The sequence below is a fragment of the Panthera uncia genome (assembly GCF_023721935.1).
Source record: "Panthera uncia isolate 11264 chromosome B2 unlocalized genomic scaffold, Puncia_PCG_1.0 HiC_scaffold_25, whole genome shotgun sequence".
NCBI lineage: Eukaryota > Metazoa > Chordata > Mammalia > Carnivora > Felidae > Panthera > Panthera uncia.
Genome location: NW_026057581.1, coordinates 4,564,731 through 4,581,102, shown reverse-complemented (window position 1 = coordinate 4,581,102; position 16,372 = coordinate 4,564,731). Strand labels below are relative to the sequence as shown.

General features: G+C 40.8%; 1 protein-coding gene across 2 annotated transcripts; it reads right to left on the bottom strand.

The window, feature by feature from the left end:
• Positions 1-1,601: 1,601 nt before the first annotated feature.
• On the bottom strand, positions 1,602-16,367 carry TDP2 (tyrosyl-DNA phosphodiesterase 2). Of its 2 annotated transcripts, XM_049654744.1 has the most exons (7): positions 16,111-16,367; positions 15,946-16,031; positions 12,316-12,489; positions 11,556-11,647; positions 9,735-9,853; positions 7,849-8,019; positions 1,602-2,744 (listed from the first exon to the last, which is right to left on the bottom strand). In XM_049654744.1, exons 1-7 carry the CDS (start codon positions 16,273-16,275, stop codon positions 2,463-2,465), a joined length of 1,089 nt encoding a protein of 362 aa, XP_049510701.1. In that variant the 5' UTR covers positions 16,276-16,367; the 3' UTR covers positions 1,602-2,462. The 2 variants fall into 2 exon arrangements, with proteins under 2 accessions (XP_049510701.1, XP_049510702.1); XM_049654745.1 differs by lacking the exon at positions 12,316-12,489.
• Positions 16,368-16,372: the final 5 nt, after the last annotated feature.

The following is a 16,372-nucleotide window of genomic DNA, read 5'->3' as shown; positions in this document are numbered from 1 at the left end:
TATTTTGGCACTACATGAAAAAGTCTGCCTCCCTAGGACATTAATGTTAGGCCACTGTCTCTGACTTCTCTTCGGGATTTAATGGGCATTTATTGAGCTCCTGCATGTATACACGCCAGAGACTACAAGAACTATTAAGGGTAAAATTAGGTATCCTTAGTATAGCTTTTCTGGCTTCATTTGCTCGTTACATGCTGTTGGCTGAGACATTTGTCTTAGCACAAACTGTACAGGAAAGGCAGAATTATCCTGTTTTGAAGGTGGGAGAAACTGAGGTCTAGCAAGCTTCAAGTACATTCCACATCAGTGGCAAAGATGGTATTTAGCCTACTGAAATAAACACAAGATTCTGAGTTGGAATTTCCCCCAAGGAAAGTAAGGTACTCAGATACACCATGCTGGAAAATTTGAAATCCAAAAAAAAAAACCAAGGTATTGCAGATTAGTAGTTCCTTTTTCTTTTTCTTAAAATTTTTAACGTTTTATTTATTTTTGAGAGAGACAGTGACAGAGTGTGAGCCGCGGAGGGGCAGAGAGAGAGGGAGTCACAGAATAGGAAGCAGGCTCCAGGCTCCAAGCTGTCAGCACAGAGCCCGATGCGGGGCTTGAACTCATGAACTGTGAGATCATGACCTGAGCCAAAGTCGGATGCTTAACCAATGGAGCCACCCAGGTGCTCCATCTTTTCCTTTTTTTTCTTAATGAGCAGGCCATTCTTGGCAATTTTATTTACTTTTATAGTTTTATTTTTTTAATTTACACCCAAGTTAGTTAGCATACAGTGCAATGATTTCAGTAAATTAGTAGGGTCTTAATTCTTGGGAAAGCTGACTAAAATTGGCCTAATTGTTCCTATTCCCATCACATAAAACTTCTTAGATTCTGTCACTATGAACAGCAAATGGGAAGGTATTTCACTTGAATGCTCGGTCATGTAAAGGGATTGGAGTTCCTTTCAAGGTTTTCAAACAATCTGATAACTCTTTATTTATTTTGAGAGAGAGGGTGTGTAGGTGATGGGCAGAGAGAGAAAGAATCCCAAGCAGGCTCTGCACTGTCATCACAGAACCCGATGTGGGGCTCGATTTCACAAACCATGAGATCATGACCTGAGCCGAAATCAAGAGTAGGATGCTTAACTGACTGAGCCACATAGGAACCCCAGTGAATACGCATTTTATGCCCCAAACATCCTTTTCCTATAAAAATGAACTACTGCCTCCGTAATGTATGCTACAATATTAGCATTTTCATTCTAAATGCCTAAATAAGTAACATATAAAACTCCTTTCCATCGTCACTACAAAGAGAATATCATGCATAAATTCAGTTTGTCTTTTATCAGGTGGTTTGGTTGTTAATTTTGATACCCCTGCTGAAAATGAGGCTCTGTGACTTCTCATTCTAATCATTCCCACTGGCTTTCCTTTTTTTATACTGAGGACATCAACGTGTGCTTGGTAGTTCTTGGTGGGAGAAGCTTCATAGAAGCTGTTTTCTTTCTCAGAGAGGTGAGTAGCAGCAGTCAGAAACAGGAAGAGTCAAAAATAGGAAGCAGGTAAAAACTTCAATCCCATCGTGGACACAAAAGCATACTAAAATTATAAACAAGTATAATTCTTTATTTAAAGTACACTTCTATTAAAAGTGTTTTTTTAAAGCACAGTTAAAAGTGCTCCTTATCCCTCTCCTGTAAAGTAATTCAATTTTATAAGTAAAACTAAAAACCGATTTCTCTTTACACATTCATTTTTCTCTTAGAAAAGATATCCGATGCAGCTATAAAACTGACTTTAATCATTATCAGGTCTAACTTTGCCTCTGTTGGCAACACAAATGGCGACGTTGACAAACATGAATTTTAAAAAGTTGAGAAATTTCAAGTCCTAAGGTTTCACTTAGAGCTTAGCAAATATGTACTGTTAGCTGACGAAAACAAAGTCTATGGTGGGATAGCTATCATCTACTTAAACGTACATAATCATGGCTTTTTCATTTACAATTATCTGAATTTCTAAAACATAATGAAAAGATCTAATCCCCCAAACTCAATAACCTCTTATTTTTAAAGATTTACTTAAAATATAAACTCTTTGGTGCCTGCTCTTAAAAATCAACAAATTACAAAGGCTAGCCCAGATAGAGACGTGGCCCTGCTTGAGAACCAGCTGGTAACTCTGAGCACTATGAAAAGCTCCAACGGTCCTGGTGGCCTTTTATGAAGAAGTCTCATATTCTGAACACCAGGTAAGCTTTAATGTAAATAAACATCAATATTTACTTCTGAAATATGAGGACACAGTCCACAAAATAAAATCACAGTAGTGTTTTCTTCTGTTACAGTGATCTAGTACATTAATTCCTCCCTATTAAGCCTACCTTTCCAGACAGATAAAATTACATTTGGAAAAACCCAGAATGAAATTACTCATAAGACGCAAAACTCTTATTTGAAAGGCAGTTCACAGTATCACATCTAAGTTGCACAGAAGACCCCAGTGATCACTAGGAAATCTGCCACAATCCAGTTTTTCCAACCCAAGGAGGTCCAAACTTTGGGGAACAATATGACCACTTTCTGCTGCTGTTCTGAAAAATATTCGATCAAAACGAAGCTTGCAAGTTGCAGATATTCCAAGATTAGAGTTCATCTGTGTGTCCCACGTATACTGGCAATGCTTAGGTTTGCCCAAAAACTCCCAGACATCCAAAATGTTGCCGGGTAAACCACCACATTTGGTAACCTGAAAAGAAAAAGACAATTCTTTAAGATTCAGTCCTTCTTCTCCTAAATTAAAAAGGTTTTTTTCTATGTCTAAGACCAACATTTCAAATCAGAATGTCATAAATTAATGCAATGCAAGACTAGATATTATAATTAAATATATTCTAAAAAATATTTTGCTGTACAGTAATAAGTAGGTAATATAAAAATAATCAAGATAGCCTGAGAGATCTGAAATTTGCCCCTTCTCTTCTGTCATAAATAGACTCCTAACTTTGGATATCAGACAAAACTTAGAAGGTTGCAAGCCCATAGCCTCGGTTATTGCTATTTATTTTTTTAAAAATGAACACAAGTAAAAAGTAGGCAAAACTGTTACTCTAGTGTATAAATTTAGACATATCCCATTTATATGATCCAATAATGTGAGCTGCCTTCACAGTGTCATTTGAAATTTACTATCAATTCTTCCTTCTATTCACTCCAGGATTTAAAGATTTTGCATCGTGGTAAATAAAAGAACACGCATACTTCCTCTTACCGCACTCCACCTTACCGCGCTTCACAGATACTGTTTTACAAACAGCAGGCGTGTGTGGCCACTTCGCCGGCACCGAGTCTATCGGCGCCATTTTCCCAACAGCATCTGCTTACAGTGCGTCTCCGTGTCAGGTTTGGTGATCTTTACATTTCAAACTTTGTTATTATACACCGGCTACGGTGATGTGTGATCGGGATCTTTGCTGTTACCGTTAATTGTTTGGGGATGCCACGAACCGTGCCCATAGAAGACGGTGAACTTAGTATTTGTTGTGTGTGTTCTCCCTGCTCCACATAACCTCTTCTCTCCCCTCAGGTCTCCCTTTCCCCTGAGCCACAATACTGAAATGAGGCTGTTTGATCAACCTACAATGGCCGCTAAGTGTCCAAGTGAAAAGAAGAGTCATTTGTCTCTCACTGTAAATCAGAAGCTAGAAATGATTAAGCTCAGCGAGGAAGGCATATGTAAAGCTGAGACAGACCAAATACTAGGCCCCTTAGCCAAATTGCGAATACAGGGGAAAAGTGCTTGGAAGAAGTTAAAAGCCCTACTCCAGATAACACAGGAATAACAAGTAAAACAGCCTTATTGCTGACGTGGAGAAAGCTGGAGTGGTCTGGATAGATCAGTCACGATATTCCCTTAAGCCAAAGCCTCATCCAGAGCAAGGCCCTGACTCTCAATTCCATGAAGGCCGAGTGAGGGAAGGAAGCTGCAAAAGTTTAAAGCTAGCAGAGGTTGGCTCGTAAAGGTTAAGGAAAGACACGGTATCCATAAAAGTGCCAGGGGAGGCAGCAAGTGCCGAGGCAGAAGCCGCAGCGAGTTCTCCAGAAGATCCAGCTAGGAGAATTAATGAAGGTGGCTACGATAAACAACAGATCTTCAACATAGACAAAACAGCCTTCTACTGGAAGATGCCATCTAAGACTTCTACAGCTAGAGAGAAGTCAGGGCCTGGCTTCAGAGCTTCAAAGGACAGGCTGACTTTCTTGTTGGGGGCCAATGCAGCGGCTGACTTGAAGTTGAAGTCAATGCTTATTTATCATTCCAAAAATCCTAGGGCCCTTAAGAATTATGCCGAATCTGTATGAAATTGTTGAGACGCTATAATGTACACCTGACACTCTATAACACCGTATGTTCACTATACTGGAATTAAAAACTTAATAAAAAAAGGATGAGGCTAAATCTACTCTTCCTGTGTCCTACAAATGGAACAAAGCCTGGATGACAGCACATCTGTTTACAACATGGTTTACTCATTGCTGAAACCTACTGCTCAGGAAAAAAATCCTTTCAAAATGTTACTGCTCATTGACAATGCACCTGGTCACCCAAGAGCTGGTGGAGATTGACAGGAAGATAAATGTTTTCACGCCTGCTGACACAACATCCATTCTGCAACCCACAGGTTAAGGAGTCATTTCCACTTTTGTCTTATTATTTAAGAAGTATGTTTCATAAGACTATAGCAGCCATATACAGTGCTTCTTCTGATGATCTGGGCAAAATCAATTGAAAACTTTCTGGAAGATTTTCCTAGGATTCATGGGAAAAAGTCAAAATGTCAACATGAACAGGAAGGACTTTGGAACAGTTGATTCCAACCCTCACGGGTGACTCGGAGTTGAGGTTTTCAAGACTTCTGTGGAGAAATTAAGGCAGATGTGGTGGAAACAGCAGAACTAGAGTTAGAGTGGAGCCTGAATAAGGGATGATATTGCTGCAGTCTCAGGACCAAACTTTAACGGATGAGGAGGTGCTTCTTACGGAGGAGCAAAGTGGTTTCTTGAGATGGAATCTACTCGCGGTGAAAACTGTTGAGATGACAACCAAGTACTCAGAATATTATGTAAATTTAGTTGATAAAGCAGTGGCCAGCTTTAACAGAAATGACTCCAATTTTGAAAGGTCAATTGTGGGTAAAATGCTATCAAAAGGCAGAGCAATGGTACAGAGAAATTGTGAACGGAAGAGCCCGTCAAGGCAGCAAACTTCATTGTCTCATTTGAAGAAATAACTACAGCCATCCCAACCTTAAGCAACCACCACCCTGATCAGCCAGCAGCCACCGACATCAGAGCAAGCCCCTCCACCAGCACAAAGATTATGACTGGTTGAAAATTCAGGTGATGGTTAGCATCTTTTACCAATAAAATAATTTTAATTAAGGTATGTACATTGCTTTTGAATGTACATACCTTTTTAACAAGTACATTTCTTTTTAATAAATAGACTACAGTATAAACATAATTTTTGTACACACAGTGGGAAACTAAAATTCATTTGACTTGCTTTGTTACGATATCCAGCTTAATGTGGGGGTCTGGATCTGAACCTGCACCTCCGAGGTAGGCCTGCATACGTACAATTTCCCATTTTAATGTGTACAGTTCCATGGCACTAAGTACATCGCCATAATTGTGCAACCATCACCACCATCCAGCTCCAGAACCTTTTCATTTTCCCAAACTGAAACTCCATACCCATTAAATCCTAGCTACCCATTCCATCCTCCCCCAGTCCCTGGCAACCACCACCCTACTTTCTGTATGAATTTGACTACTTTAGGAAATTCATAGGAGAAAACATAAAACGTGTCCTCTTTGTAACCGGCTTACTTCACCTAGCATAATGTCCAGGACTCATCCATCCCACAGCATGTGTGTCTCCTTCCCTTTTATGGCTTAACGATGTTCTGCTGTAGGCACGTACATTTTGTTTTCCCACTCATCTGTCAATGGTCGCTTAGGTGCTAGCTACAGTGAATGATGCTGCGATAGGGGTGCCTGGGTGGCTCAGCTGGTTAGACAGCTGACTTGATTTCAGCTCACGTCATGATCTCATGCTTCGTGAGTTCCAGCCCCATGTCAGGCACTGCGCTGACAGCACGGAGCCTGCTTGGGATTTTCTCTCCCTCTCTCTGCCCCTTCCCAGCTCGTGCTTGCTCTCTCAAAATAAATAAACTTAAAAAAAAAAAAAAGTAATGCTACTATCAACACAGGTGTACAAATACCCCTTCGAGACCCTGCTTTTACTTGTTTGGGTACATACGCAGAAATGGGATTGTTGGACCACATGGAAAGGGTTTTAATTTTTGGAAGAATCAACACACCACTTTCCATGGCAGCTCTACCATTTTATCCCCATCGCAAGGGTTCCAATCCAAACCCTCACCAATATGTTATTCTCTGGTTTTCTGATAATACTCATGTCAGCAGACGTCAAGTAACACCTCGTGATGGCTTTGATTCACATTTCTCCAATGATCAGTGACGCTGAGCATCTTCTCTTGTGCTCACTGGCCATTTGTAGGTTTTCTTTGAAAAAATGTCTATTTAGGTCTTTTGCTCATTTTTAACCCAGGTTGTTTCTTTATTGCAGAAATTCTTTATATAATATCAATATTAATTATGTTGATATTACTCACTTGTCGGACACATGATTTGCAAAACATTTTTCCCATTCCATGGGCTGCCTTTTCAATCTGTGTGTCCTTTGATGCAGAAAAGTTTTTAATTTTGATGAAGGCCCTCTTTTTTTTGTTGTCTATGCTTTTGGTGTCACATCCAAGAGGTCGTTGCCAAATCCAGTATCACAAGGCTTTTCCCCTTTGTTTTCTTCTAAAGGTTTTACAGTTTTAGCTCTTGTAGGTCACTGATCCATTTTGAACACATTTTGTATAGGGTATAAAGTAAGGATCCAAGTGGTTTTTTTGCATGTGGATTTCCAGTTTTCCCAACACTTGTTGAAAAGCAGGATTTTTCTTTTAACCCGATCAACCAGGTATCACAAAACAGCTACCATGAAGTCACTGATTTGCAAATAGTCCAATAGACCATCTGATTTTCTTTAATAATCTGTGTCCAAGGACACAAAATCACAAAGAGAAGTAGAGCACCACCTTCTTTATTTAGGGTATTGCCCTCACTTTGGAAGTAAGTCCTGACATGGTTTCATTGCTCGTTTCACTTCCTCCACTCCTGGAGCATTCAGCAGTGAAATGAACACTTCTAATCGGATGTGCGTTCAGCCAGAGTTGGGGGAAAAGGCAAGTCCGGCTTACCATTTAATATGATCTAAGTCTACAGAGGCCCTGAAAAATCCCAATGTGTCTCAACTGAACTAAAGGAAAGGACAGCGTTTCAGACCTAGACACGGTCGCACCAGGAAAAGGGAGTAAAAAAAAAAAAAAAAAAGTTGAAAAAAGAAAACCGGAAGAGAAGTAGGGACAACTGTGATGGTCAAATCTTTCTGTTCTTCTCATCTTGCAGCTAGAGACACAGCAGATAAACTGGATCTTTTCTAAACTTTGATTTATTATTTTCTCTATACCCCTCTTTTTAATCAACATGTATTGCTTTGTGTTGTCTGTTTCAAGTGCAGTATTTGTGTTTTTCCCAATAATCTAAGGGCTCCTCCTGCTTCTGCAACGCTAGGCTCACAGCACAGGCTAAGTGAATATTTACTGAATTGCATCTACAAGACCGCTTACACATTTTAACAGCTTTGGTCAGAAGAAACCCAAATTAGTCTCCACAGCAGTAGCGCCCAGAAGCACGGAACATACTTTGTCACTCACTTCGTGATCCCTTAAATTTGTATCTCCTGCAAATATAACTGTAGCTGACGCTGGAACCTCTTGCATTTTCTTTAAAACCATTTTTAACTGATTCATTCGCTCCTTAGCATGCCCTCTGGTGCTCTCCAAGTGAGAAGTCATAAGGCAAAGTTCGTTTCCCGACACACTTGCCTGCAACAGGATAAATATAGTTGTTAAAATTACTCACCAACCACTAATGCAGAAATTTGATAACAGAATCAGCCAAGTACTCGGCTCATTAGTATGTATTTGCTAAAGCAAAACTATATAATCAGCACTGTGCTCATCTTTCTAGGTCAAGGTATAAAGTGCTAATCCTGCTCCCAAAGAAGACTACTTAGCAAACAGCCACTAGTACTTCTAGACCTACCTCAAATGTCACCTCCCCTGTGATCCTTCCTCAGCATCCCCAGACAGTGGCTCCCTCCTCTATACTCCTATAGCATACTCGAAAGACTGTTTTTAAAGTTCCCTAGGCTGAATTACAGCACAGTGATTTCTCTCCTACAAAGTCATGAGTCATCTGAAAGCAAAGATGGTTCTTTTATTTTCTGCTATTATCAACAGCCTGGCACATAGGCACTCGAAAAAGATCAGTTAAATGAATGAATGAAAATCATTTACTACTTAGATACCGACAATGCAGGATCTGTCATTATTCAAACTAAGTGCCCGCAGAATCAAGTCCAAATTCTTTCATACTGGGTATTCGTGACCTTCTGTAATCTGGATCCAACCTACTTTACCAATCTCTTGTCACACGACCCCTTTTCATGCCGTCTACACCCAACTGAATACAATGCTTATTTATACTCTTGTATGTTCTTTCTCATATAGATCTACGTCCAACTGAATACAAGGCTCATCTTCGCTCCTGTATGTTCTTTCTCACATAGACCTATGTACGCACACACATCCTGCAATGTGCAATTTGCAAAAGTTTGCTCACGGTGGTTCTGCCACCTGGACTGTTCTTAACGCCTACCTCTGGCATATTTTTCAGGGCCCAATTCAAATACAACTTCCTTCATGAAACTTTCACTGAACAGCCTAGCTGATCTCATCACACACACACAAAAATTTTGTCACTATATATGGGGACAGCTGTTAGCTGGATTTACTGTGGTGATTATTTTACAACATATACAAATATCGAATCGTTATGTCGTACACCTGGAAGTGTATACTGTTGCGTCAATTATATCTCAATGAAAAAACAAAAAACCATCTAGCTTAAGGTTATCTCTAAACTCCCATGGTCAGCATTATATTTCCTCCAGTGGCATTTATGCTTTTCCTTTATTTTAGTTACTATACAACACAATCTCTCTCTTGCTAATCTATAAATGCTACAAGAGCAAGATCTTTGGATTCATTCTTATAAGGCTTACAGAGTACGGTACACTATCATGTAGAATGCATTTAGGAAAAAAAAGAACCACTTTAGGAAGCAAATGTGGAATGTTAGTAAATTCTTTTTTTAAAATTTTTATACTATGTTTATTCCATTTTTCTTTCTTTTTTTTTTTTAACATAGGCTCCCCGCCTAACACGGGGCTCGAACTTATAACCCCGAGATCAAGAGTTGCGTGCTCTACCTGGCTCTACCCAGACAAGCAGCCCTAAATTCTTAAATATTCTTTGGAAAACATCCAATGGATCAGGGTTTTATATTCACAAATTTGTATTTGTAATTTATGTAAAAACTTAGTTTACAGTGTTCTTTAAGACTATTTAAAAGAATTTAGAAAAGAAAATTTTCTATAAAGACAGATTATTTTTTTTTTAAAAAAGATACCACAGTGGAACTGTAAGAAACCACTCATTAAAAAAAAAAAAAAAGTCAACTTTTAAAAATTACTTACATACACACACAAAAGGTTTCTCATCATTTTTGTATTTGGAAAAGGGATAATCTCTTGGCTTTTAAATTTCACTCTCGATTTCTTCAACATTATAGCTGTGAAATATCCTTCTTCATGACCTTCAAATGTTTGTGGAAAAGAATTTAGGCTGAGAAGTCAAGAATATCCCAAGTTTATCCCAAGTTCTCCTGCTGAAGATTTTATAACAAGTAAGTACAGATATTTAAATGGGTATGAATCTTCAAAGTAAACGATTATTTCAACACAGCTGAAGATGGCCAATCGAGTCCCTATGCTTACCTGCCCCTTCCCAAAATGTAGCTTGATGTATGGAAGAAATATAAAAATAAAAATGAATTCACATAAGTGCCCAAAATAGTCAACGATGCTGGGGGCACCTGGGTGGCTCAGTTGGTTAAGCCTCCGACTTTAGCTCAGGTCATGATCTTGTGGTTCATGAGTTCAAGCCCCACGCCGGGCTCTGTGCTGACAGCTCAGACCCTGGAGCCTGCTTCGGATTCTGGGTCTCCCTCTCTCTCGGCCCCTCCCCTCCTTGCACGAGTGCTTGCTCTCTCTCTCTCTCTCTCTCTCAAAATTAAATAAACATTAAAAAGAAATTTTAAAAATAGTTAATGATGCCAATATCAAATAAAAAATTGAGCAATTTCTGAAAAAGTAGATGAAACTTACACTGAGGCAAACTGACATGCATTTACTTCTTACTCTGGAAGCACCAGAAAAATGATAAATGAATAAGAAATTTAGAAAGGTATAAAGTTGTGAGAAGAGAAGTGAAGTAGAGGGGCAGTGAATAAAAGCTTCCAACTGTTTTTCAGAAAACAAAGTAGCTGAAGAAGCGAGAAGTGGTTTATCTAAACAGAGAAAAACCAGGAAAAGTGGAAAGGGAGAGAAGGGAGGAAGAAAAGGAGGGAGAAGGTCAACAACAGCCACATGGACTAGAAACCTGGCAAGCAAGGGGGCAAGCTGGTAGGGGAAAGGGAGGGGGAGAGGGAAGAGAAAAAGGGACAGAGAAGGAGGAAGGGAAGAAGAGGAAGAGGAAAAGAATTGATCAGAACTGAATGTCACAATCCTCCAGTTTGAAAGTTCCTACCACGTGTTCACAATAAATCAAAAACAGACTAATAAAACGAGGAAGAAAACCAAGAAGGAGGAAAGCATGGGATTCAGAAAACCAGAAATCCAAAACAGAAGAAAGTCAAAAAGAATCCCGAAGAGAATGCAGGAAAGTTGTCCCACGAAGACAGAGAGAAAGACAAACACAGAGACTGAGAGAGAACCCTCTGCTTAGCAATTGTGAATTTAGTAATAAATCAAAATTACAATTACATACTATGTAAAAACGAAAGTCAAAGAAAACACAAGATTTAGCCAAATATCATGGAATGTAGCCGGTCTGGTATATTAAATGTACTCATTAAGAACAAAATAGATGGAAAATCAAAAAACTATTCAGGGCAAAACTAGGAAAAAACCCCAAATCAATTAAAAGGAATAGAGTTTTTGAAAAAGCAAGTATCACACTTCAATTTAATAAATTTATTTTACCAAAAAACGACTCAAGGTCTCACATTTTTGCAATTTGTATTTTCCTGAAAAACCATCCATTTCAACCACCACTTTTCACATATATTAAGATGTATAACATATCCTCCTACAGTTTTCCTAGTACCCTGCATCTGGCTTACTTTTCTCAAACTTACTTTTGCTTTTTCCTGTGTGTGCTCCTATGGGCTAACTTTTGATTTACCTCTTTCACTGACTGTTTTCCAGAGACAAAGATAGTAAGACGAAAAGTGTTACCTGTAACAATCTCATAACTACTTGCTTTCTTCTTTAGGTAGCTACAATACGGGGGGATGACTTCCTGGAGAAATATCACATCCGGGCTATACCTAATTCAAAACAGCAATTTATGATAAATACCAGGTAAACTATTTCATGTGCTGCCGCTTAGATTAGCAAAATATCCTGCCCCCTAGGAGATCTAATATTCAATCTTTACACTGACCTTTGAGAACTATAAAATCAGAAAGATCTGTGCCATTTAATAAACACTGTAAACATCAAATTAAAAAAGAAAAACATACATAACACTTTAAATTGAAAAGAAGTGGAATCATAGATAACAGAAATCAGTGTACTGAGAGCCTAATAATGGCCCATGAGATGCTTTAAAAGTTATTAATCCTCACCAGTTATTATCCACGATGAAGGAAACTGAACTGCAGAGAAGTTCAGCAGCTCACAAGTGATTATGTAAGGTCACAGAGCCAGTGTGTAGCAGATACAGTTCACCTTGGTAATTTTATTTTCACAGCAATAATTACATACAGGTTTAGAAAGGAAAACAGTACTAGAAGGCTGCTAACAAAAATCAGCGTTCCCTCCCCTGCCACCCACACTGAGAGGCAATCACTCTCCACTCTTTCACACGTGTCTTCGGAGAGTTGGGTTTTGAACTCAGATCTGATGCCAACGCCCACAACCTTGACCTTTACCCTTTTTGTAGACGGTAAAACACATGATCATGCTACCATTAAATCTAAGTAATAATACTTACAAAGTTAAATAGGAACACACTCCTCGAGCCCTCTCTTGCAGATTGTTTAGATCTAATCCATCAACATTCCAGGTAATGAAAGAGAACGTGCTGCCATCCTCTTGCTGAATACCTTCAGATGTGCTGGTTTTAGAGCTAATGGAATCTGTTGTTTCTTCATTTGTTAGATCAACACTGGCAAGATCACAATGAAACACAACTTTGCAAATCATCTCTATAAACTGATTAATTTGAAATTATTTTCTAACTATTTGTAGCCCTCATTTTACAGATAAATAAATTTTAAGAGCCCTAAAAGTATCTGCCTATATAAGAGAAGAAGCCATACAACTGCGGAAAAAAGATTCTTATTGTTATCTAAATATTGTTCACTTACATAATTATAACCAACTCAATATCCCTCAATGTCACCAAAATGACTTAAAAAAAATTTTTTTTAATGTTTATTTATTTTTGAGAGAGCAAGAGACAGAGCGTGAGCAGGGGAGGGGCAAAGACAGAGGGAGACCCAGAATCCAAAACAGGCTCCAGGCTCTGAGCTGTCAGCACAGAGCCCGACGCGGGGCTCAAACTCATGGATGGCGAGATCATGACCTGAGCTGAAGTCAGATGCTTAACTGACTGAGCCAGTCAGGCACTCCTAAAATGATTTTTTAAACTATGACCTGAAGTCAGACTGAGCAATATAAGATTTCCAAATGCGGGTTTATTTTACATCGTAAATGACACAGAGGAAACCTATGAAGTAAGATCTCTTTGTGAATAACAGCTGCAAATATGTTGTTACCCCCTCATTGAACGGGGAGGTCCAACAGCTCTCTCCCTGAATCTTTGCCTTAGTGATTTGCTTGACCAACAGAATAGGGTGGAAAGGATGTCCTGGGACTTCAGAGCCTTGGTCATAAGAAACTTTGCAGCTTTCACTCGAGCCTTTTAGAACGCTCTCTCGCGAGATACCACATGAGAAGTCTGAGACTACATGCTGGAGAGGCCAAACATATAAGCTCCAGTCCACAGTCCTGAGAAACCATTTCACACCACCTCCACCAAGGCCCAGATATTTGAGTGGAGGCACAAACCATTATTAAAAGTTGATTGCTAAGCAGTTACATGCCACACATAAATTTCAGAAATAGGCTTTCATATTTATAACTTCAATAAATTTAATGCCAATATTTTAACTTCTTAATTAAAACTTTTTAGTGAGATATAATTGACATATAACATGATGTTAATTGTTGCACAACATAATGATTCAGTATTTGTAACCACTGTAAAGTAACCACAATAAATCAAGTTAACATTACTTTAACACATTTTTAAATAATTTCAGACTTTCAGTAAAACATTAGAAAGGGTAAAAAGAACTCTTTTCACCATTCACCCACACAAACGTTACCATTCACTTACTTAACGTTTACTTGCTTTGCTTTTTATTGTGAAATGTTTGCATCAATACTTTTGTATGTATTTCCCAGAAACAAGGACAGGCTTACATATATACCCAAGCATTACTAAACGTCAGAAAATTATCATTGATACGACATTATTGTATAATTTTAAGACCTATTCAAATTTTGCCAATTGTGCTACCAAAATGCCAATTTATAATTCTGAGAGGGACTCCAAATGCCCTTCCGTTCCACCATTACTCAGCTGGATTTCACATTTTTGAGGGACTATTTTAGGGAATCCACTTCCTCTGTTCTGCTTTCAATATTTTATTTTATTTTTTTAATGTTTATTTATTTTATTTATTTATTTTTAGTATTTATTTTTGAGAGAGAGAGAAAGTGCACATGCAGGGGAGGAGCAGAGAGAGAATTCCAAGTAGACCCCGACGTGGAGCTCGATCCCACTGGCCTCGAGATCATGACCTCAGCTGAAATTAGAGTCTGACACTTAACCAACTCAGCCACCCAGGAGCCCCTAAGATTTTATTTTTAAGTAATCTCTACACCCAACATGGGGGCTTGAACTTACAACCACAAGATCAAGAACTGTGTGCTCTAGGGGTGCCGGGGTGGCAGAGTTAAGTGTCGAACTCTTGATTTTGACTCAGGTCATGAGCTCATGGTTTGTGAGTTCAAGCCCCACAGGCGGCTGTGTACTGACCACAGGGATCCTGCTAGGGGTTTTCTTTCTCCCTTTCTCCGCCCCCCCCCCCCCTTTTTCTCTCCCAGCATGGGGCTTGAACTCACCACCCTGAGATCAAGTGCCTCTGTTCCAATTTCTTTATTGGTTACAGTCTAGATTCTAAATGGCATAAATTAACTCAGACTGGTTTGAGCAAACTAGAGGAATTTAGAAGGAAACAGAAACATGCCACAGAGCCAGGTTCTGGAATGCAGCTGTCTCTCCATCTGACTCAACTTTCCTCAGCCTCATTCTGCCTCTTGCAAACCAGCCTTCTCCTCTTTCCCGCACAAGTTCGAAGTTAGCACGTTATGGTTCCAGCTCCACAGGAAGATTTAGACTGAACTCTCTTTATCCTAATCTTGAAATCCCAGGAGAGAAGATCTGGCTGGCCAGCTTGGGCTAGGTGAATACTACAACACGGGAGGCACAGCTCTGTCACTGTGGATGGGTGGACAATTCCCCCAGTAAGAAGCTAGGCAGATAGAGGAGCCTAATGAAATTATCACATCTGGAAACTGGTGCAGCCGAAAAGATTATCGGGAGAAACTTGTCTTCACTATGAAGCTAACTCTACCAGCTGCTCACATACCGAGGAGAACTTTATACATGTTTATGGAGAGCTTATTACATGCCAAATATTGTAATAGACTTGGGAGATTAACAACGTATAAAACAGATATGGGCTTCACCAAATGGGTAGCCTAGTGGGAGATATAAAATATTAAGTAGCAATTAGAATGTGAACTTAGTTACTATGACCGGGATCCTGCAGGATGCTGTAAGATTACCTAAGAGGAAAGGTTTCTTGGAGGTAAGTCATGTCTAAGACGGGCCTTACGGTAAATACTACTTAGCATGAAAAGAGTCCAAGAAAAGGTTCAGGGCAGAGGTCATAAATATCTTTACAAAGGTTGAAAAGAGAAAACGGCCCGCTGGAGAAAACCAAAGTCTGATATGCCTGTTAAGTTTTTGTGGGGTCAGAAAGAGAGGGTGAGAGGAGACAAAACTGGAAGGATGGGCAGCGGTCAACCTGGAGGGATGCGTAAGGCATCTGGACGCAAAGGGCAGCAGGGCTGGAATTGGGGAGGCAAGCAGTGGAATTACAAGGCGGGTGTGCATTAAAAAAAACTACGTAGGTAAACCGCACCCGAAGCCAGGAGACTTCCAAGTTACCGTTCTTCAACAGAGGATTTTGCCTCATTCATTTATTTCGAACCTCTCACGTAGTTCCTAGATCTCGAGTCAAAAAGGACGCTTCGAAGTTTTCCTTCCCGGACTACACTACGTCGGGGAGACGCGTTCGCCCCGCGGCGGGGGCGCCATCTGCACCCCAACCACCTGCACGAGCCCCTCCGAGAGACCAGCCAGCCCCGCGCACACTCACCAGGACCCGGGCGCCGCCGGGGCGCATCTCCGCCCGCAGGCAGGTGCTCGAGCTCCCCCGGAGCGCCCGCCCACCGCCTCGGAGGGACCCGCCCGGCGCTCACTCACCAGGACCCGGGCCCTGCCGGGGTCTCAGGGCGGCTTTCCAAGGCGCTGTTCTCCACTGGCGGCTCGAAGTACGAGTTCAGCGCTCTCTGAAAAACAGACACAGCGGTGGGACCCGGGCGCTTCCCGGGCCGAGATACAGAGGGGGGAGAGAGGAGCGAAGCCTACTTCCATCTCCCAGTCGTTCTCGGCCAGGTAGCACTGAGCCACGGCGGAGTCGCACGTCGCGACCGAGGCAAACTCCACACAGAGAAGCCGCCGCTTCTTCGCCTCGGGCTCGCCCTCTTCCCGGTCCGCCTCCAGCGTGACCTCCGAGCCGCTCGGCCCCTCCATCCGTTCGCCGCGGGCCGACGCCCGGCACCGCGCAGGCGCCTGCCGCCCCGGCGCACTCGCGTCACCCGCCCGGCGGGAAACGCGCTCCGCCCTCCGA